The sequence below is a fragment of the Leucoraja erinacea genome, chromosome 24 (assembly GCF_028641065.1).
Source record: "Leucoraja erinacea ecotype New England chromosome 24, Leri_hhj_1, whole genome shotgun sequence".
NCBI classification, from domain to species: Eukaryota; Metazoa; Chordata; class Chondrichthyes; order Rajiformes; family Rajidae; genus Leucoraja; species Leucoraja erinaceus.
In genome coordinates, this window is record NC_073400.1 from 8,730,600 (window position 1) to 8,753,860 (window position 23,261).

The 23,261-nt window shown below is 40.8% G+C and overlaps 1 protein-coding gene across 2 annotated transcripts in view; it reads right to left on the reverse strand.

The window, feature by feature from the left end:
- Positions 1 to 218: 218 nt before the first annotated feature.
- The window catches only part of LOC129708624 (T-complex protein 11-like protein 1), a 68,667-nt gene continuing 45,624 nt past the window's right edge, over positions 219 to 23,261 (reverse strand). For both annotated transcript variants that reach the window (XM_055654494.1, XM_055654495.1), the window contains exons 3-10: positions 18,075 to 18,207; positions 15,498 to 15,618; positions 13,533 to 13,753; positions 11,654 to 11,790; positions 10,626 to 10,795; positions 9,803 to 9,984; positions 8,642 to 8,814; positions 219 to 7,042 (exon numbers count right to left, since the gene is read on the reverse strand). In XM_055654494.1, the coding sequence (XP_055510469.1) occupies positions 6,813 to 7,042; positions 8,642 to 8,814; positions 9,803 to 9,984; positions 10,626 to 10,795; positions 11,654 to 11,790; positions 13,533 to 13,753; positions 15,498 to 15,618; positions 18,075 to 18,207 (1,367 nt within the window). In that variant the 3' untranslated portion in view covers positions 219 to 6,812. The remainder of the gene's footprint in view (positions 7,043 to 8,641; positions 8,815 to 9,802; positions 9,985 to 10,625; positions 10,796 to 11,653; positions 11,791 to 13,532; positions 13,754 to 15,497; positions 15,619 to 18,074; positions 18,208 to 23,261) is intronic.

A 23,261-nucleotide genomic window follows, 5' to 3' on the forward strand; every position in this document is an offset into this window, starting at 1 on the left:
AGGGATATGGGGAAAAAGAATGAACGGGGTACTGATTTTAGATGATCAAACATGATCATATTGAATGGTGGTGCTGGCTCGAAGGGCCGAGTGGCCTACATATTTTTCTATGTTTCTATATGGATCTGCTCAAGTTAACTGTTCAGTCATAGAGGAACAAGCTTAATTTGGGATAACTAAATGTCTTTCTTGTAAAAGCATGTCAACCAACAAGATAAAACTGGGCTAATGCAATTTTATTATATACATTTATATCTTGTTCCCGCGCAACAGGCAGTGCCATGCCACATACTATCTTGCTCGTAGTCTCTGCTGGTGCCGTTCTGCAAAATGGTTGGTGAGAGGAGAGAGCAATTCTGAGAGAGATTTGATTCATTCATAAAATTCCTGGTGGGAAGCATTCCATCCTTTCTCCCAATTGTTTTTTAGAGTATGATGGAACTGAATCTAAGCATACAGTTCCAATGCCCATTTTAATCATTCACCTCTTGAAGGAGCGGGAGCACCAATCTACTTGAAAAATCAGTTTTGGAATTTATACCCACTAATGCTTTGGTAATATTGAGATGAACTAAATGGAGGTCCCTTACATTTCCACAGCGAGAAGGAAAACAAAGTAACTCACACTTTTATTTTCAGAAAACGAAGTAATCTGAAGAAGAATCCCGACCCAAAATGTCACATATGCATGTTCTCCAGAGATGCTGCCTGACCCGCTGAGTTAACCCAGCATTTTGTGTCTTTCTTTGGTATAAACCAGCATGTGTAACAGATCCAGCTCACACCACCCTGTACTGGTGTATCTCACATCTGTAATCCCAATCAAAGATGGCAAAACCAACAATGGTGTCTATGTATTTCAGTAGTAGATAGAACATGGCACATGTTAGGCAACTTGGGAATCAAAACAAAATCAACTGTACAATCCTATAATGACAGTAATTTATAATTTACATGATTTATAATATATTCTGTAATAGATATAACCTGTAACTAATATCCAACATCATTTCAATCCTACAATGTTTACAAAGTAATTCTCCAGGGATAACAATTTCTAATCAGTTAACAAAGCTGACAACAAATCTATCAAATAAAAACCGAACATTCTGAAAATGCATAATATCATCAGCATTTGCAAAGAGGAAAGTCTGATTGCATTCCAGTTGGAGCATCAGTGTACGAGCAACGCCTTAATTGGGACCCATTTGAATCCAGAATCTGATCAAGCTTTACTGCAGAAAATCATGCATGATTAGCACCCGGTTGAAACCTGAATTTTGCATTTCCCTTTCAGAGCCAGTCTGTTTACAAAAGCTTCGGATATATTTTTTGAGATTTCTAGCACTCATCATTTTTACCCTCTGCAGTTAAAAAAAAAAATACAGCCTGCTGTAACCGCATAACTAATTATCCAGAACATTGTCACCTACAGAGAGAGGTATGAAGTAGAATGAATTAAACATGAGGCGACAAGCACAGCCAGCATTAATAGTGTAAAACAAAATCAATAGATTATCTTAGGACTCTGATTACGCTGCAGTTCTTTGAGAATCTTTCCCACTCTTAATGTGCAATCTAGTTGTCAACTTACATAAGCTTATTAAAAACATGGTGGAGCATTATTTAAAATATTTACAGCTTGTCTTTTAATTATCTGCTTCGATAAGCAACAGCTCTAGAGTGCGAAACGGGATGGGAAGTGGGCCAAAGTCACGCTTGGCAGAAGACAACATGTTCTGAGGCAACATTGCTTTCTAATGGTTCCTCTTGATTTATCAGCATTCAGGTGCCAATGGCTGCGCTGTGATAAGAGAAGGTCCCAGTTCCAACTGATTAAATATGAATTATCTGGTTATACCTGTTTTGGTAATAGACTGAAGCAGTGAAGAACAATTTTTCAGAATCTGCAAACTGGAAATGATACTATGTGACAACGTAGAATTTAAAATTAATATTCTGAGATCTTTCAACACCAGCATTGACCTTTTATGGTTAAATGTTAAGATAAATGTCTCTTAAAATACAAGGAACTAATCTTGTATGCCAGTAAAATAAATTTTACCACAGCCATAAAAAATAATTGAGTAAAACCAACAGCAGCTTAGAAAGGATAAATTAGCCTTGGAGGAAATGCAGATTCACCAGAATGTAGGAGGCCACTTACGGTTAAGTAACGAAGAAAGATTACGCAAGCTTGTATTCCTCAATAAATAAAGATTGAGAGAGATTTGATGAAATAAAGCCTTTAGGATTTTGAGTGGATAGTGTCGATAGAGAGAATTTTTTTTTAATTGATAGAGAGAATAGGAAAGGGGACAATAAAGGTCTGAGGCCACCCATTCAGTGAGGCTGGGAAAGTGTCTTGCACACAAACATCACAATTATCCCTCAAAATGTAGTCAACACCAGCATAGTTAGTAATTTGAAAAATGAAATGGTAATTTCTGCTAACTCTTTGAGAAGCAGCTGAGGTACATAAGTGGAGTTAGGCTATGGATCAGTTGTTATCTTATTGAATATTGGAGTAGGGTAGAGGGATTCTTTGAACTAATCCCACTTACTTGGCGAATATCAGCTTTGACACGCTGAGCTTGTGTGTTAACAGACATGAGGAAAATTGAAGGTTTTTTGTGATCAGGTGCAATTTCCATGATGAATTTTAAAATTTGACAAATTTGATGTACAGACTCTCCCCGAATTACGCAATAGCCTTACTTAAACTTGCACTTGCATAAATAATTCTGTACCAAGGCAGTTTGTAATTTCAAGTTTACTTCAGAAACAAGCCGGCAATGGTGGCAGTGCTTACCCAGAATGCCACACGCTGCAGAAAGTGCCCCAGCTGGGCATCGCTGAGACAGTTAATACTCTCAGCGAATTATATTTGGCAGAGGATGGGAATGGTGATTCCGACACATAAAATCTGACTTGGATAAGGGGTTACGGAATGCAACCCTTACATAAGCCAGGAAGTGCATGTATTGTGTTATCTGATTGGGTACAAAATTAATCTGAATAGGTTGGATTGTATGCAAACAAAACCTTTCCACAGTGGAAATATTATACGAGTTATGAGCTGCAGTTACAATATTGTACACAAATTGTCATGCGTACAATGTGACACCAATATCAATAATGTTATATTGAACGCATTAACTAATTAACTAATGCCTAGTGGCCCCAGGCCTAGTGAGGACACTGTCCCATTAATCTGCCAGTATACCCCAATTTGTTTTACATTGGATCTGGTGTGTGACACAAATTGGCACTCAGATTACCGTGCAGTATTCTGTATTGAATGCATTCCCAATGTTGGCATTTGAAGGGATAATCTTGCCTACTCATAGGGAAATCACCACCAAATTAACAATTGGGGGATGGCAGTCTATCGCTCATTGGCATGTTGCAGATTGGCTGTGAAACTGAGGAGGTGAGGCTGCTTCCAAAATGTGGAGATTTATGGAAGAATTTCAGAAAGACCTTTTTATTGAGGCTTTGAAGAAATAGTTACAGCTTGGGAAGGAGAAATTAATTTGTATGATTCTGCAACGCTGCAATCTCGCTGTGAAGTTACACGGTTAATGATGTAGAAATTACTGGTTTATTAAAATGTGCTCCATATATCAGGCCCTCACTGCATAAAGCACTTTTGTCCCAACTATAGGACTGACGTGATATTTGTCAAGAGGGTACATATAACTTTCAGCACTTGAGCAATAACATTTTTATGCCTTGTTCAATTCTGTCCCAAAACAAAATATGTCTAAATCTGAACGTTTTAGTTTTAACTTGAAAGTATTTTCTTGAATTACAGCTATCTGCTATTTTCTTCTGGCCGGTGTGAAAAATTCATTTTAAAATGGTGATACTTTTGGAGTTGATGCCCTCTGCTGGTGTAAGTTAAAAAATAAAACTTCAATCATCTCAGCTGAACATTCATCAAAATTCATACTTTAACTTCTAATTTAAAATGCCTGAATATCGGCCTGAAGAAGGGTCTTGACCCGAAACATCACCTATCCCTTCTCTCCAGAGATGCTGTCTGACCCCTTGAGTTACTCCAGCTTTTTGTGTCTATCTTCTGTTTCGATTAGTATCTGCAGTTTCTTCCTACACAGGTAGATATTCGTTCAGGACTGCTCTCTAGTTGAGGAACAGAGTGATGCCTCAGGTCTGAGACCCTTCCTCAGAGAAAAAAAGCAAAAACACGTATTTTTAGTTTTGCTTAAAATCTGTAAGATGTTTCTCCATACATTTCACTGGTGTTTTGTAAAGCTGCTCACTCAGAATTCATTCAGTTGTAGCAATCACTGCATGCCCAAAAATAATTACTGTGAATGTAAATAAAAAATGGAAAGACATGCATTTACAAGGCATTTCTCATTTCCTTAGGATGCATCTAAGCTCCTTACAGCCAAAGACATAATCTTTATTTGAAGAGTAGCCACACTTGCAATGTTAGGAAGTATGGCAGCGAATTCATGCCTAGTATCACTGTACAATGATTCTTCTGCTCTTTTTTAAAATACACTTCAATAAAATATCCCCCCGATAAGTCATGGAGACTCCCAAATTAGCATCGCGCCTGAAAATGGCACATTCAGCAGTATAGCATTTCTTCAATACTGCAAAGAAATGCTGACCTGGATTTTGAGCTCAGATCTCTGTGTTTATACATTGATATCTATGTCATTTGAATTGAGCAAGTTACATCGATAGTTGTTGCAACATTTGGAGAAGTTCAGTTTACCACTAGATGGCATTAAATGAACGTTCTTGAACAAATGTTCCACTTCAGATGAAGGGAATGTAATTTTAAACAAGGCATTGAGACTTCACTATTGCATTGCCCCGTACAACACATTGTTGGGACACAGGTTCACTGGTTCTTCACTTTAGGTGCTTGCACTTTAACTTCCCATATTATTCCACAGGAGCAGAGAAACAATTGGTCAGTCTAACGGTGGGTTTCTGCCCACTGCACCTATCTCAGAATTTGCATCAGATTGAAAATAAGAAGAGGAAGCTTCAGAGAGAGTCCAGGTCAAGACCAATGTTTCTGAATTACTAATTATTTCCGTACAACAACAATAAGTCTACTTTATGCAAAGTATTTAGTTTAGGGGAAAATAATCTGGGGAGAACTTCTTTTGTTGGAATCGGAAATAGTAACAGTCAAAGTAACACAGTGGTGCAGAACCAGAGACTCGGGTTTGATCCTGATCGCAGGAGCAGTCTGCGTGAAATTGCCCTGTTCGTGCTGTGACTGCGAGGGTTTCCTCCAGGTTTTTGCCCACATCCCAAAGACATGCGGGTTTGTCGGTAAATTGTCCTTGTAAATTGGCCCTAGTGTGTAGGGAGTGGATGCAAAAGTGGGATAAGGTAGCAGTAGTGTGAAAGGGTCATCGACAGACAGCGTGGACCTGGTGGTTGAAAGGCTCGTTTCCATTGCTATATCTAAACTACAACAAAACAATGAGATAATCATTTCCTCATCTAATAAAAACTACCAGTTACAAGATGTGCTTTATTTAAGAAGCTCAATAAAGGTCTGGGATTCCAAAGAAATGCCATATATAAGTTGCAACAAGTTTGGGATTTCTGAATCTATGAATGCACAATCCTGAACTTGGTGTTTGCCTACGCTAATCGAACTGTACTCAGATCTTACAGTAACTCGAATGCAGTGCAGAGATGGAGAATAACGATGCATTATCTCCCAACATTTACTCTGGGGAATCCATCCGGATAACAGGTTAGATCTGGCACAGAAATAATTTTGTTATTAATTTAATGGATAGGAATGGCTGTGAGCGATCAAGATAACTTTTAATTAATTAACATTTACTCAAAATTTTAATCTATACTTGTTAATTGCTTTTTCAGTGCCTTTAAAGGTTTTCTTATTTGGTTTTCTAGTTTAATTTGTGGGATGGCAATTGGATATCCGTTAAGGCATAAGTGATATTCTCACAATCAATCAATTGTAATATCAATTATTGATATTACTTCCAGCAAATATCACGTCAAGTCCAAAGTGTAAAGCACCCTGAAATAGTATGCATCTTATCAGCAAGAAGAGCAACATTTACACAGCAAAAAAATATCACATTGCACCATCACCAATTTCTAACTGATAGCTTTGATTGATATCTCTGTGTGTGCATTGAATTGGCCTGGATTATACAACACAGAGTAGGGACTTTAAGTCATTCAACATTGACGATTTAAGAATCATTCTGGACATGGTGTTTACAGCATAAAACGTGTGGGGTAAAGACAAGAGGGTTAAAAAAAGAAAACCAGCGTTTATTTTTAATGATTGTCAACATCTATAATTGCACTGGAATATCAGGATTCAATAGGACTTTACTTCCTTCCAAGTCACAAACAACTCCCTGATTTTTGGGGGGTGAGAGGTCCGCTGTTAATGCGATAGCTGGGGTGGGAGATTGCAACCTTCATGTGGTCCGCCCTGCTTCTACTAATGCAATCAACCCGACGTGCACCATCAAATAAGATCAAATAGAACAAGTTGTCCGACAACTTTAGACTGTGCACGCCATATGCAAGAAGTAGAAGGCAGCAGCTAAATAATGATGGTAATACATAATGAACAATTTGCACCAGATAGTTTTGGTAACAGCAATGGATTGTGCTTTGGATGTACAATGTTTACTGCTCTGAAGATTTTCTGTACTTCTGGAAGTGTTCTGGCTTGAAGGAGAAGATTAAGGTGTTGCTCAAGACACTGCTTTCTCACCTCATGCAATTTACAGACAGTTTTACTGTGGATTCTGCTTCCTGACTCAGCGAGAGTCCATCCCAGTGTCTCCCTCCGTGACGAGCAGCTTTGCCAGAATTTCTGAGTAGTATGGTCCAAATACCATCCTGTTGTGGTGCATGATGTGGCTGAATGTGGCGCCAATCTCCTTCAGTTCTGTCTGAATGGGACCAAGACCTCCTGGAAGTGCACGATGCCTATTTTGTGGGCTGGAGAGACTGAGGAATTCCTTCACATAGACGTTGATCCGCTCACCTACAGAGAAACAATGAAATCAGCTACAGGTAAATACCTCATGGTCCATTAAGTTGGGCATGCTGCCAAAAATAATTGCTCAGTATTAGTTTTTTCTATTAATTCTGCTGCCAAAAATAATTTAGGTATTTGTATTTCTTACTTAATGGGTTCAGTATTTGACTGTGATTGTAAAATATATCAACTTACTAATTGTGGTGGTGGACTTAAAGATCAGGATCTGTTGTATTTGGAGAAACAAACTTTAATTGATTTTTTTCCAGAGGGGATATATTGGAAGTGGTTAAATGATCTCAATATTTGCTTTGTATTTGAATAATCTGAGCAGATGTTTACAATGTGGTTGCACAATGAGATATCTTGTGCTTTGTTTGGTCTGCTTTACAATTGACAATATTATGTGGAAACAACACCCATTTGTTGCTTGCTTTCATGATAACAGGTTAAAACATTGGTGGATACTCCTTCTCAATTTTACCTTCTTGACTAATTGCTTAAAAGTTGTTCATATTTCTACTGCATCCTTGATTCTCACTTCAACATATAATTATATCCCTCCTGGCCACCCGTCCTTCATTTACAAGCTGTAGTTAATTATTTGGTTGCACGGCTGTGGTTGTTGGTATTCTTCAGTGGTCTGCCCTCTACTTCAGTGCAACAACAGTAATGGCAACTAAATGGGGTTGGCTGTGGGAAGGGATGTGCAATAGGCAAACAACCGAATGGTGAAACTCCTAGCTGATCCCTTTTCAATAGCCTGTAAGAATAGTATGAGAGTAAGTGCTAAAGAACATGGTCAAGTAGTCCTTTAAAGTTTGGGCTGATCTACCAGCAAACAGCTCCACAGTTTAAATCTATCAAGGGAATTCACTCAACTAGGTGTCTCAATCATAAAATGATGTACAATCATGATACTAATTGTAGATAGGAATAATCAAAGTGATAAGAAGGAACTGCAGATGCTGGTTTGCACTGAATATAGACACAAAATGCTGGAGTAACTCAGTGGGTCAGGCAGCATCTCTGGAGAAAAGGAATAGGTGCGATTTCAGGTCAAGACCCTCCTTCATACAGGGTCTGAAGAAGGGTCTTGACCCAAGACATCACCTATTCCTTTTTGCCAGAGATGTTGCCTGACCCACTGAGTTACTCCAGCTTTTTGTGTCTATAATCAAAGTGATTTTGTTTTAATTTACATTTCATTTAAGGAAAGGAAAACATCATTGTTCCACTTTCCCGAGTTACTCACGAACTTTCCCGAGTTTTCCCCTTGATTCGAACTTGGAGAATGTCGGGGAATGTCGGTAGCGAGCTTGTAGGAGGCCGTAGATGTTTCATAGCGGCTCGTAATGCCAGCCGTAGGAACTCGGGGCATCAGGTAAGTCGGGACATTTTTTCAACATGTTGAAAAATGTCCACGAGTAAAAACAATAGCCCCGAGTACCTACGAATGGCTATTACCTGTAATTCTCCGAGTTCGAATCAAGGGGAAAACTCGGGAGAGTTTGTGAGTAACTCAGGAAAGTGGGACAGGGCCTTAACAAAGACAATATAGCACAATTTCACTCATTTACTTTGGATGTTGTACACAAGACTCACCTAGCAGAATACGAACAACATTGTGGCTGTGCCGAATGCTTCTGATTTGTCCTTTTAGAATTGCTTCTTGCTCATTTCTTAGAGGAGTGTAACCCTGCTCAGTAAGTGTTCTGTTGATCTCTCTGTGGATCTGATCACTGAGTGCATGTAGAGCTTCTCCTAATCTTAATGCCCTGGAGATTGAGAGAGGGGAGCAACACAAGGATCTTTTAGTACAAAGTATTGTGCAGCTGCTTATGGCGATGTACCTTTTGCTTAGAGGTGTTATTTTTTGTGATATAAAGTCAAAACTTCCACTGTTACTGACTTTGCATGTCAAAGCCTCAAATCTATGTATGTGATACTTTGATAGGGAGGAAAAAAAAGTCTAACTCAAAGCACCCACACCTTCCATTCCCTTCCAATTGTCAATGGAACAAGGAGGGGGTTCTGTGGTTGGAGATGAAAGAGTGCCAGGACTGTGGTTGGAAACGGAGGAAGGAGTTATGTGGATGGAGATGGAAGATGGAGTACCTGGGCTGGTGATGGAGTAGGGAGTTCCAGGGATGATGGAAGAGGGAGGGTCAGGGCATGGAGTTGTAAGAGGGGGTGTCAGTGGTGGAGATGGGAGTGCTGGGGATGGAGATGGAAGGGAAAGTGCCATGGGTTGAAGATGGAGGGGGGATTGCTGAAGCCAGGGTTGGAGATGGAGTGAAGAGGAAACATTGTAGTAGTGGATGGAATGAATCAGACACTAGGACACGAGAAGGTGCGATTATTCAACCCATAATTTGGAAGATTCCTTTACACAAAGAGTGACTAAGATCTGGAATATGTAACATTAAGACGACTTTTGAATAGGCCTCAAGCCAGAATAGGCCTCAAGGATCCAGAGTTGTTATTCTGAAATAACAGAATGAAATCAGGCAAAAGAGTCTTCCATGTCCAACCCTGTCTCATGGTCGTAACTCAGGACATCAAAACAAATATACTGGAGATACTCATCCCACTGCCAGCGTCACTGCTGTAATCTGCACACTCATGGCTAGAAGTTGGTTGAAACAATGCAGATTTCACCTGGACGTGCCGTCAACATTGAGTTGTAACTATGCCAGGTGCTGAAATGCTTCAAGGTATTCTGTGTTTATCGCTTCCTGGAGACGAATGGTCAGATTAACTTACTTGCAACTCGGCTCATCCAACAGCACACATGTCACCTGCTTTAGTTTATCTACAAACCCTGGCAGACCACCAATGGCAGCTCCCACTGCGTTAGTGGTCACCAAAAGAACAGCAGCCACCAGAGTCAGCTGCTCGAGTCTCTGCTGCAGCCCCTGCAGACGGGATTTGTCCATCAGCACAGTCTGTACAAGAAAAGAGGACAACAGTGTTGGTTGACAGTAGCTGACTAAAGAAACTCAACGGTATCTAGTCAATCACCGCAGAACAGTGGGGCAGATGAGTGGTGGAACTATTACGGATCATTGAAAATGTTTGGTCAATTCAGACTCGAAATGATACTTTTGGCCATGATGATTAACTTCACCCAATCATCATCAAAACCTGTCCTTGTCAGGCTCTGGGTGATGGAATATAGTAGGGGAAACTCACCTAGGTCCTGCATGCTGAAAAGCTCACTGATTTGAGTATTGAGACTGAATTCCATTGTAATCTCTGCTGAGATTATTGGAGACATGATGAAGTCACCAGAGGTCAAAGCTTCAAAATTAAAGGCTGCCCTTTTAGAAAGGAGGTGAGGAGTAACTTCTTTAGTCAGAGGGTAGTTAATCTGTGAAACCCATTGCGCCTGAGAGCTGTGGAGGCCAAGTCAGTGGACATTTTTAAGGCAGATAGACAAATTCTTGATTAGAACGGGTGTCAAGGGTTATGGGGAAAGCAGGAAAATGAGATTAGGAGGCAGAGATCAGCTATGATTAAATTGCAGAGTGCTCGATGGGGTGAATGGCCTAATTCTACTCCTATGACATGAACTTGTGAATCTTACCTCTGGGTAAGTGTTGGTGTCGTGGTTCCATTTCAGCAGGTTCATGTAGCCTTGATTAAGCACTGCAGCTGGGCTCAGCACTGTTGCTTGGTTGCCATGATTCTGGGACATTGAATTGGATGTTTCCTCAGTTGCTGCTTTCAGCCATGCAGTTGTGTGCTCCAAAGCATCTGAGAATCAGAAGTGAGAAGGTATCAATGTTAGACTGGTGTAGACGCTGCTATTAGATGTGATTATTTGGTAACAGCAGGGGCTAACTAAGCCATGTGGACCAAGACGTTGCTGGATTGTGTCCTGCCGTGTGGTGGTTTTGTACACACTGTTGCCGCCCCCTCCGGTATTCAGCTATCCTACCCCTCAGCACTGGTATCTCCTCCATAAACTCCTACATCTCCCTCTTGTGAAAATGCCGCTTAAAACTACCATTTTGACCGATCTTCACATCCAAGACCTTGTCATTTGTTCACATGGGCTGAAATTGACCTAATGGACTAATGTTATATGATTATACCCCTTGCTCTCTCCATTACATCCTGAGAAAATCAGGATAGGAAGATCGATTATTAAATTTACACTAAACAATTGTATTTAACTCAACTTTGGAGGAGGAAGGGATCGCTGTCGTCCCAACACGTGCAGCAAAATTATAAATGCTTTCAGATATAACATGCTACCAATTTAGCTACCATAGTAAATCTTTCTCCTGTTCATCACCACACTCTCCCTTCATTGGTTCTCAGCACATTCACATGCAGTAAATCATTAATTAGAACATAGAACAGTTCAGCACAAGAACAGGCCCTTCGGTCCACAATGTCTGTGCTGAACATGATGCCAAGATCAACTCTTATCACTCTGCACATAATTCATATCCTTCCATTCCCTGCCTATCTGTGTTTTTATCCAAAAGTCTCTTAAATGCCACTATGATATCTGCCTCCACCACTACCCCCAGCATTCATTCCATGCAACTTTTCCTACAGCTTAACTTTTCTGACTAAATAACACCACGTCACAGAGTTACTTACTGGGCTGTTTGTTGAGGAACTCCTGGAACTTGCTGCGCTCATACTGAATGGACTGTTGTTGCAAGTATGGCTTCAGAGTCTTAATGGTAAAGTTGACCATGTCGATCTTCATCAAGTCCAGCACACGGAAGATCTCCCTGAGAGATTGTAAAACTGGGTGGATTAATGGTGTCATTTCGAGAGGGACAAGCCTTTTCACTCTGCTATGGTTAACATGGTCCCCAATGCCTCAGGAACAAGGTGATTAGAGAACAAAGAGACCTGGGACACCCTTCAGTAGTTTATCATCTGAGTCCGTTAAGAGGATGAGGCACAGAATATATAAGAGAAGGCAAGGCAGGCGCAGGTTGTTTCTAATGAAGCTTCATGTTTAAACATTCATGCACTTCAGTGATATTCATGGAAATAACAACTCTACATTCGGTGGAGGCCAATTGAACATAGTTGAATAATTTTCAATTCTAACCACTGGCCGTTCTTTGCCAAACAGTAGCTATTTGTACAAATTCAATTTTTTTCAATTTGGATTCATTTTATTGCCTCTTCCCTTGCTCCATTATCAACTACCTGTACTTCTAGCTTAGACTATTTTCTCTTTAAGGGGCTGTCCCACTTGGGCGACCTAATTGGCGAGTTTAGAAGAGTTTGAATAAATGACATGTTCAAGACCTCCTTCGACTATGTTGAAGACCAGCTCGACTTGCTACTAACTTCAGGGGAAAATTGGACACCGAATAGTGGAGAGTGAAGACGACCTCCTTCGACCTTCCTTCGACTATGATGAAGACTATCTACGACTACCTTCGACTACCCTCGATTACCTCCGACTCGCATGCCGACCTACTAAATCCTATTATGACTAAACCTACGAGTAAAAAAAGTATCGACTTTTTTCCATGGCAACCTTTTTTTTTACTCGTGGGCATTTTTTAACATGTTGAAAAAAACGCCACAACCTAGCTGAGACCTCGAATACGCGGAGACCACTCTCGAGCATGAAGGAGAGTTACGAAGACCTCATATGACCTCGTGTCGACTATGTTGCGAGTATGAGTCGAGGGTAAACTCGCCAGAACTCGCGGATTAGGTCGCCCAAGTGGGACAGGCCCTTTAATCATATGAATTTTTCTGCCTTCCCATTTTGATCTTTCCTACCATTAAGGTCATTAATTTGAACTGTTGGAACTCATTCTCTACAGACACAGCCTGAGCTGCTGAGTATTTGCAGCATGTTCTGTTTTAATACAAAATAAATCAAATTATCTGCACGGGGAAACACAAGATCTTTTTCATTTCACTGCACATCTCGTATGTGTATGTGACGAATAAACTTGACTTGACTTGAGACCTTTACAAGTCACGAGGATCTTGGATGAAAAACATGATGTGGTGCCGGAATTAGTGTTAGAAACAGGACCAATCAACACTTTCAGAAGTGATAGGTGCAGTATTACATAGTTAATGGCACAAAATTAATGGCATTGATAACACATGGGAAAGCATTGAGAAAAACAAATGAGCAAGAGATTTTGTAGTCATTATAATGCCGATTTTTGGCTTCTTTTAAGTAAGCAAATTAAATTGTGAATTTCATTACAAAATGAGGTCAGCATAGACCACAGGAGAATGTACTCCCTTTGTAATTTATAATTTTAAAAGCTGTCTATTATTTGTGAGTCCCTGTAAATCCTGAAATAACATAATGTTGTATTTATATATTTATCCTTCACAAAATAAAAAGTCATAAGATGCTTCACAAAATTTAAACCAAGTTTGAGACAAAAGGGAATATGCGATAAGTGAATCTTAACGGTTCTGAAGAGGCATGAATATTTACAGGGTTAATTCTAGTGTACTCTGCTTGTCCCTCGTCACATACCTGAAGAGTGATACGGTCTCTGTGATGCATTTCAGTTTCCTTATTTCTCCATCCCTGACTGGTGCACAGAGACTCCCCATCATGCCTATGATGAAGCCGGCCAGTCGGTGGATATCCAAGGCGTTGTGCTTGGCCTGTTGTTGAATCAGGTCTAGGTCCAGCACCTCACCGATCTGTGATCGTAAACGGGTGTGGGCGGGAAGCAGGAGTGCCAACAGCGACTGAAGAGAGAGAATACAACCAACAGTGAATAAGATCCACTACAGACCAATGGCTCCACTTATATCTGATCCGTTTACTCTTATTTGATTGCAATCTTTATTAGCTAATTATATTTCACTCTCAAACTGCTAGGCTCTTCAGTTTTATCTTGATTAACATTGAAATACAAAGCAATTTTCTGTCCGTTAAAGAAAGCTGGGATATTTATGGCCCTCTCTTTCCTGTGTGTTCTCACGACATGGATGGAGGTCATTTGTCCCATTGATCACATTCCCCAGTCACATCCCCACAACATGTTCTCTCCCACATAACCATTAACCACAGGTGGTAATTTACAATGGTCAATAGGCCAACAACCCTCAAGTCTTTGTGATGTGGGAGGAAACCGGAGTACCCAGGAGAAACACATGTGGTCATCTGGAGAACGTACTAACTCCAATAGCAGAGATCAGAATCAAATCTAGGTCACTGGAATTGTGAGGAGCAGCCTCTTCCTCTCCTTCACCTTTCCTCGTTAAGATCTGAGAACGTTGCACTTGTTGAGGCACTTTGGTTATCTTCTTTCCTGTACCAGAATCTGGGCAAGTTTTTTTTCCAAGGATAAATTTAGGTGGGTTTTAGGTGCACAGATTTAGATTTTGAGAGAGAAGCGCTCTTTGGCAATCCTGTTTTCTTTGGCAGTCCCTCAGATCTGGAAACAATTGGCTTCAGTTTTGGATTTGTAGGTTCTGAGGCGGTTAATGAGGCCAATGTGGAAACTACATACTCTGCCTCAGATGGGGCAGGTGGTGTCTGAGAGACTAGGCAGATGGATGAGACCAAGCGTAGACTTGGCGATCGTTTCGCCGAACACCTCCGCTCGGTCCGCATTAACCAACCTGACCTCCCGGTGGCTCAGCACTTCAACTCCCCCTCCCATTCCGTATCCGACCTCTCTGTCCTGGGCCTCCTCCATGGCCAGAGTGAGCAACACCGGAAATTGGCGGAACAGCACCTCATATTCCGCTTGGGGAGTCTGCATCCGGGTAGCATGAACATTGAATTCTCACAATTCTGTTAGCCCTTGCTGTCTCCTCCCCTTCCCACATATCTCTCCCTCAGCCCTCAGGCTCCTCCTCCTCCTTTTTCCTTTCTTCTCCCCGCCCCCATCCCCCATCACTCTGAAGAAGGGCTTTGGCCCAAAACGTTGCCTATTTCCTTTGCCCCTTAGATGCTGCTGCACCCGCTGAGTTTCTCCAGCATTTTTGTGTACCCAGGCAGATGGATAGTTTGTGTGGCTTCCAAGGTAAACATCGGCAGAACCCTCAGGGACATAGCTCCAAAGATCGGAAATTGCTTCTAAACTCCAATAGTTTCAAAGAATTCCCATCAATGTCAACGCAGGAGATCAGGAAACCTTGGCTTAAATTCAAGGTGAGTGAGGAGTTAATGTAGCCGTTGTATTCACCAAGAAGTGAGCAATTTTTGAAACATTCTCTAACCCCAGCGCGAGGGTAAACATGAATTTGGCTGTTCTACCATTTTGTCACATGTTTTCTCACAAGTTTGGCCCAACTCTTTGGCACTGATTCTATGGGACCGTCTTATTCAAGGCAGATGCCCAGTGAGTGTGAAAGATTCTGCTGTGCTATAAACAGCTGCTTTCAAGTTTCAGTGATAAATTCCAACCTGCCACTTCCAAGGTAGAGAACTGAGATCTGGGCCAATTGGCAGCCCTACAATAGTCCAGGGTCTCTGCCTCACCTCTTTAACTTCTTGCAGCAACTTGATGGCGTGGGAGTACTGTGGTGGCGTCTCACCCAGCTGGGCCTGCAGGCTATCCCAGAACGCTCTGTGCACAATGTCCTTCACTCTCCTTTCCAGACTGCAAAAGCAATGAATAGATATTTAAGGGTGAAATCCCAAGAAACGGGGAAACAAAGCTGTATTGAAGAATCATGCAGTGCAGTAGCAAAGGTAGACAAAAGTGCTGGAGAAACTCAGCGGGTGCAGCAGCATCTATGCAGCGAAGGAAATGGGCCTATTTCCTTCGCTCCATAGATGCTGCTGCACCCGCTAAATTTCTCCAGCACTTTTGTCTACCTTTGATTTTCCAGCATTTGCAGTTCCTTCTTAAACAGTGCAGTAGCAAGCCTTTTTGCCCAATGTCTGAATGGGTCTTTGGAAGAGCTAAGAAGAATATTATTGTAATTTGCCTTCTTTCCCTGTGGTTCAATAATGCCCTCTCTTCTAATATTTCTCCTGTCACTTTTGGAAGTTGTTATTGTATCTATTTTCACGATTCTTCTCGATTATATCTTTCAAGTCATATCTCCTCTGTGTACATATTTATCCTAAGTAAGCTCTGATCTTCAGTCAGTCACCTTACATCTGTGCACTCTGGCACTGACATGTCTGTCAATAGAAATATGTTTTTCTATGTATTCTATTATAACCTTTCAAGATTTTGAACACTTCAATCATTCTCATCTTTTATCCTTTTCTACTCTAAAGACAACCCCAGCTTCTCCAATCCCTCTCCTGTAAGGTACCACACTAGTAAATATGCTTGGCCTTCTCTCCTGAGGCCTTGATATTCTTGATAAAATGTGGTATTGATTGATTAAATAACACAGCATTTGAGACAGACCCTTCTGCCCATTGAGTTCATGCCGACCATCGATCACAATGTTCACTTTTACAGCCACTCCCTTGACATTAGGGGCAATTTTCAGAGGCCAATTAACGCACAAACCCACACGTCTTTGAGATGTGGAAGGAAATTGGGAGCACCTGGACAAACCCACATTGGCACAGGGAGAACATGCAAACCCCTTAGACACAGCACCCGAGGTCAGGATAGAACCTGGGTCTCTGTTGCTGTGAGGCAGTGGCTCTACGAGCTGAGTCACTGTGCTATCTTTGTACCCGAAAATGAACACATTGCTCCATGCCTTTCACGTATAATAGTTTACTAATAATTTCCATGCATGTGTAACTAATTAATTAATTAATTAATTAATTGATTAATAGTCATGGTTTTTTGAACATTTTAGAAAATTGTCCTTCTATCAAATATGAGGTGGACAGTGGGCTGTGGGAGAGCTGGGAAGGGGAGGGGAAGGAGGGAGAAAGCAAGGACTACCTGAAATTGGAGAAGTCAATGTTCATACCGCTGGGGTGTAAACTACCCAAGCGAAATATGAGGTGCTGCTCCACCAATTTGTGCTGGGCCTCACTCTGGCAATGGAGGAGGCCAAGGACAGAAAGGTCGGATTCGGAATGGGAGGGGGAGTTGTAACGCTGAGCTACTGGGAGATCAGGTTGGTTATTGCGAACTGAGCGGAGGTGTTGGGCGAAGCCTGCGCTTGGTCTCACCGATGTAGAGAACATCAAAGTGATTCTATCTTTTGCTATAAAGCACCAGTTCACCATTACGGTTTGTTTTCTGTCTTGTAGCCATTTTGTACCATGTGGTCTTTGTTTCTTTAGTAATATGGGTTTTAATTCTTATAATTAGTTCCTTCTGCATGGCTCATTTACTTCATTGAATATCTATTTAGAGTTTAGTTTATTATCACGTGTACCTCGGAACAGTGAAGAGCTTTTGTTGCATGCTAACAAGTCAGCAGAAAGACAATACATGATTGCAATCGAGCCATCGGCAGTGTACAGATACATGATGGATGGAATAATGTGAATAACGTTTATTGCAAGATAAAGCCAGTAAAGTCCGATCAAAGATAGTCCCCAATGAGGTAGATAGTAGTTCAGGACTGCTCTCTAGTTGTTGTTAGGAAACCTGATAACAGCTGGAAAGAAACTGTCCCTGAATCTGGAGGTGTGCAGTTCCACACCTTGTCTGGCCTGTGTCCACAATTTCCTGCAATTTCTTGCATTCTTGGATGGTGCTGTTTTAGTTTAGTTTAGCGCGGAAACAGGACCTTCGGCCCACCGGGTCCACACCGACCAGCGATCCCCGCACATTAACACTATCCTACACCCATTAGAGACTATTTTTACATTTACCAAGCCAATTAACCTTCAAACTTGTACGTCTTTGGAGTGTGGAGAAAACCCACGCAGGTCACGGGGAGCACGTTCAAACTCCCTACAGACAGCAGCCGCGCCCGTAATCGGGATCGAACCCTGGTCTCCGGCGCTGCATTCACTGTAAGGCAGCAACTCTACTGCTGCGCCACTGTGACTGCCCGTTCCCAAACCATGCTGTGATGCATCCTGATCAAATGCTTTCCACATCTCATACATTATACCTTATGAAGTGGTGTGGGGGGGGGGAGGACAAATAATTGAGTGAGAAGTGGTAAATTCACCCTTTACCTGTTCTGCGGTGACTCCATCTGCTGGATCTGGAAGTTGCTGTTTATGACAACCTCATGTGCTATGGCCATGTTGGACACATCACGAGCAGTTTCCAGCACTTCAGTCGCAGATACTAACCGTGTGTGGCTGCCTGTGGGAGGGACAAAATGTAGACAGTTTGCTCTCATTTTCTCTGAACCTACAGCAGAATAGTTAGGATTTACTTCACCATTTAGTTTGAACAAATCCCATTTTGTTCTGATTCAGGTCGATGCACTGAATATTGTCGATGACTAGTTTTTTTTTTTTCCGACCATCCACTATTTACCTGTCCAAGGTCCACTCTCTCGCCTCCACCTTTAATTATCTTTTCTTCAGCAAATTCTTCACTTCTTTCCTTTGTACTATATCCTTCAGCTTAGAAACAAAGTTTTATGGGGTCTCAATGGTACAGATTTGAGTCTATCTGCCCCATATCCATCACTAAGTGTGTTGAGCTCACAACACTCTGCCATAATCACACTGTGCCATACATGATTCCCTATGTACTGCTTAGGCTCATACCCACTTTACTGGTGTGTCGGCTTGCTACATAGTCTCCATATGACCCGAAGATTAATGTTAGATTTAGTCTGATTTAATTAAGAGGCAGCGTGACATTCCTAAAGAAAACCGGAGATACCCATTTGTGGAAATAGTGCAAATCTACATGACACTGGAGAGACCTTAAGTTGAAGCAGGGCTCTATTGCTGCTAGATAGCATCACCAATCATAGATTAATTTCACTTTAAAAGGAGAAGTGATTGAATTCTATTAATATTTGCATTTCTCATTTCTTCATATTTATGACATTTTACATCTAAGAACATTAATTAAATAACAAGTGTAAATTATATCAAAAGATAACCGTTTCCATAGTTTTCCATACGGACTTTGTTATAAATTATATTGTGACCAACAACATTTGAATGCATCATCCAGATAATACTAAAACTGTATTCACCAGGCCTTGTGGAATCGAATGTCAAATGTTTAGTGAGTCTTGTTTGTTGAATACAGTACTTTCTCATGTCTCAAATCCAAATACTTTGCCCAATGAAATATAAACATCTCACGACTTGGGATAGCGGCAATTAATTTGCTGCAGCAGGTAATTTAGAAACAAGTTTCTCTGCTGTCTTTAGAGATCTTTTATGTGAAACTTTCCACTGAAAATGCAATATGGAAACAGGCCCAAATGATCTAGGTCAGCGTTTTCTTCTCCATGCAAATAATAGTAGTAATTCTACTTGTCTTCTCTTCATTCCTATGTTAATTTACTCCACATAATTTTCCTCCATGTTCTGTACTCTACTCTCCCCACCACCAAAGATGCTGCTCAACCTGCAGATGGTTCATTGCATTATTTCCCATTTCCCTTCATGTGTCCAATTCAATCCCTCCTCCACCAAAGTAACATCATCAACCATCAATGAGTGCCTGCAGTTAACTTTCAATTACATTTAAAATACCATCCAGTACAAAATGAGATGATTAAATTATACCATCATTTCAAGGCAGATCTGCTGCATAATAGTTATAACGGTTCTGTAGTTTGAGGAATAAGATCCTCACACTCTTCTGTTTCCACAACAACCTGCCTGCTTACTGCAGCAGATATTATCAGTCCTCCACACAGGAGAGATGTGGATCACATCAAGGGGATCTCAGTCCATTATCCTTACTTTAACAAACTTGTACACAGCCGCCACCATGATACCATGCTAACACCAACATGTATCTGGTTTCAAGGCAACTTAATCAGCCAATAGCCCTCTCGACCGGATAGATAATGCAGAGCCATGCAGGTGGAGACGGTCGGAATATTCCACCATAAATGTGCTTACGGTGGCATAATCATGTGGTGAGTTGTTGGTTTCAGAACTAACCAAGCAGACAGCACATAACCGAAAGTCCAGTCATTAAAACTGCTTGTAAAGCAGATAAATGAAAAATAGGGAAGGTCTGAAGAAGGGTTTCGACCCAAAACATTGCCTATTTCCTTCACTCCATAGATGATGCCTCACTCGCTGAGTTTCTCCAGCATTTTTGTCTACCTTCGATTTTCCAGCATATGCAGTTCCTTCTTAAACATAAATGAAAAATAAATTGCTTGATGTCCTCTTATATTACTTTGGTCTTTGTTTGCTTTAAATTTTGTATTTCAAGGCAATAAAACAAAACAAAGCTTAGCATGGGCATTTAGCACAGGGTTCCCGCTTCAGTGAGAGCTCTGTCTAGTAACATGTGATGGCACAGTGGACAGCTGTAAGCAGCATTCCAATTTTCTGATGCCACCCCCCAGCGTCCTCGCGAAGGTTGGATTCTGTGCCAAATTGTCTGCTTCTGGGCTGCCTCATCCCTCCTGCATTCCGAAAAGAGACACACAATAAATGAGCAAGTGTAATTTGTTGTTTGTTGACTTCAGTATAATTAGACATTCAAATGGATATCTCCTATTTGCAGCAAACGCCAAGAGACTCTCCCCTGTTCTGGCAGAGAATGTGACATTTGCTTGGCATGTTGGATAGCAACATTTTTAAACCGTAACCAGAGAAAGTTTTGTACATAATGAGTGCCTGCCTAATCAATGCCTAATCAATGGGAGAGCTACGAAGTTGATGCAATTAGAAAGTGACTTTAATTTGAAGACTAATAAAGCTTTTCAAATCAAATGTCATGTGATGGTGAACACATAAAAGAAGTGAATATTCTCTCACCTCCAAAAATAACCTGTTAAATTGGCATGTATTAAACTGTGAGAATTTTCTGTCATCTGTTCCTAGATGTCTAGACAGCAGCTGTCTAGAAATGCACGACTGAGCTCCCTGCAGTGACTGGACATGTTAGTGGAGTGATATTAGTCGACTCTCTGGGTCCAATGGCTATGTCTTATTATTACAGGCTTCCCTTCCATAGTTACAGGTAATTTGTGATTTTCTTTGACCTACCACATTCTAATTTCCTTTGCCAGCCATGGCTGGATTACGTTTCTCATTGGGATTTAAGCCTTAAAAAGATATGCATTCACTAGAAATTACGTTTTCACCCTAAGCGTTATGGGCTTATCCCACTTAGGCAATTTTTTAGGCTACTACAGTGGACTAATTTGTTGACACATGGTCGCCGGGTGTAGTCTCCCCAGTCGCGCAAAAAGTCGTAATGTCTTTCCTGTCGCCGCTAATTTTTCAACGTTGAAACATTTTCGGTGACAGTGGGTTTGACGCCAATGAGCATAACTTGACTTCTCCTGAAGTGGGCGCTGTTGTAAGTTGTCGCCAGGATGACGTAGGTTGTCGCCAGTTTTTCAGCGACCTGCTGCGACAATGACAGTCGCCGGCAGTTGCCTAAAAAATCGCCACGCGGGCAGGCCCATTAGCCATTGCTCATTTACTGTCATAGCTCTTAATGCAGCTTGCTCATCAACTATAGCTAATTCATACCTTCGATGTTTCCTTTGTTATAGCATAAGACGGTTTCAGATTGAGTTAAATCATTCTATATGATATAACATTATATTGTATTATAATCATTATTCCCTGAAGGCAATTTAAATGCCATATTGCTATTTAATCCTTTCTCATTATAGAACATTACAACTAAAATGTTCATTACAACTGGTTCATTGTTGGCTCTTCAACAAACTGGGCTAGAAAATCATCTTATAAACATTCCAAGAATTAATGTCCCACACTATCAGTGTGTACAGTCTGCAGGCAGTTTAAAATCACCATTGTTTATTGTACTACACTTGTTACATGTGTCTCTATTCTCTTAATGTATTCTATGTTCCACATAATCATGGCTATTTTATTCCACTCCTGCATTTTTTTTCTACTACTTTTTTTTTGGTTCCATCCAAATTAATTCTACTACTTGATTTTTTGAGCTAAGATTGTTTCTCTTTACTGCCTTTCTCCATCCCTTATTATCAGAGCTACCCACCCTCTTTCCATTTCGCTGAAGTATTCTGAAGGAATTAATTCTGAACCTTGGTCACTTTAAAATCATGCCTCTGTAAAAAATCTCAATTCTCTCCTTTAAACTTTCTTTCCCAGCAATAACTTACTCCTAAGTTTGTGTACTCTGATCTTTTCTGACTCCAGTGAACATTACCTTACATAAAGTTTTTTCCCTTCAACTTTCTAAATCCCACCTCAAATTGAGCCTTCACATTTCAAAGATGCTTTCTCCTTTATGGGAAAAAATTGTTTTTATATGATGTATTGTAAAATCTCATCAAGCCCCTAAACTAATGCGATAGACACTGTTAGAATGCATGAAACAAAACAACTATACACAACATGATCTCCCTTTGTTCAGCTCATCCTGAATTCTACTATTTTCTTATTCTTCTAAATGCTACGATTAACTCTGCTTTAAGAGTCACTGATGGTGTAACATTCGGTCGAGTGAGCAAAATAAACTCCCATAAACAATAGTGTAATAATGACCTGCTCATTTGTTGGAATGATTGAGCGCAAATATTGAACAAGACAGTGGAGGTAATTACCACGTTTCTCTTCAATTTTACCTCTCTCGTAACAATGTTACCTTCAAAAGTGTAGCATTCTGCAATCCTATATTGATATGTCTGCCTGCAATCCACATCTTTGGGGAGAGTGAACCCAAAAACACCTTCTAACACAAGGTGAAAATTGAATATTGTATTGCACCGAATTGGAACCCAGATCCCAGGAGTTTAAAAAAAATCACAAAGGTGACTAACATTAATGCAGTAAAGAGCCCAATATTTCAAATGAGATTCAACATTAAGCCAAGTAAGGAGTATGTGAGAACATGTAGGCTAAAGCTTGGTCAAAGTTGGAACGAGGCACGACTTCCAATCATGGAATCGTGCTCATTTCAAGTCACTAGATTGCTGATAGCTGATAATGAAAGACATGATTGGAAGTCTTCAAGCGGATCAAAGTGGTGATTAAAGAGCAGGTCCCATCATACTCACCCATGGATTATGGTCTGTACTGACGGACATGTGGTCTAATTGTATGCTGCTTGAAATTAGAGTCATAAACAGGTGCAGCATGGGAACAAGTCTTCATTGACCATCAAGCAGCCATTTTTACCCTAATCCCACCCTCATCCATTTTATTTGCTCACATTCACAGCAATTATCCCATAGATTCTACCACCCATCTACACAC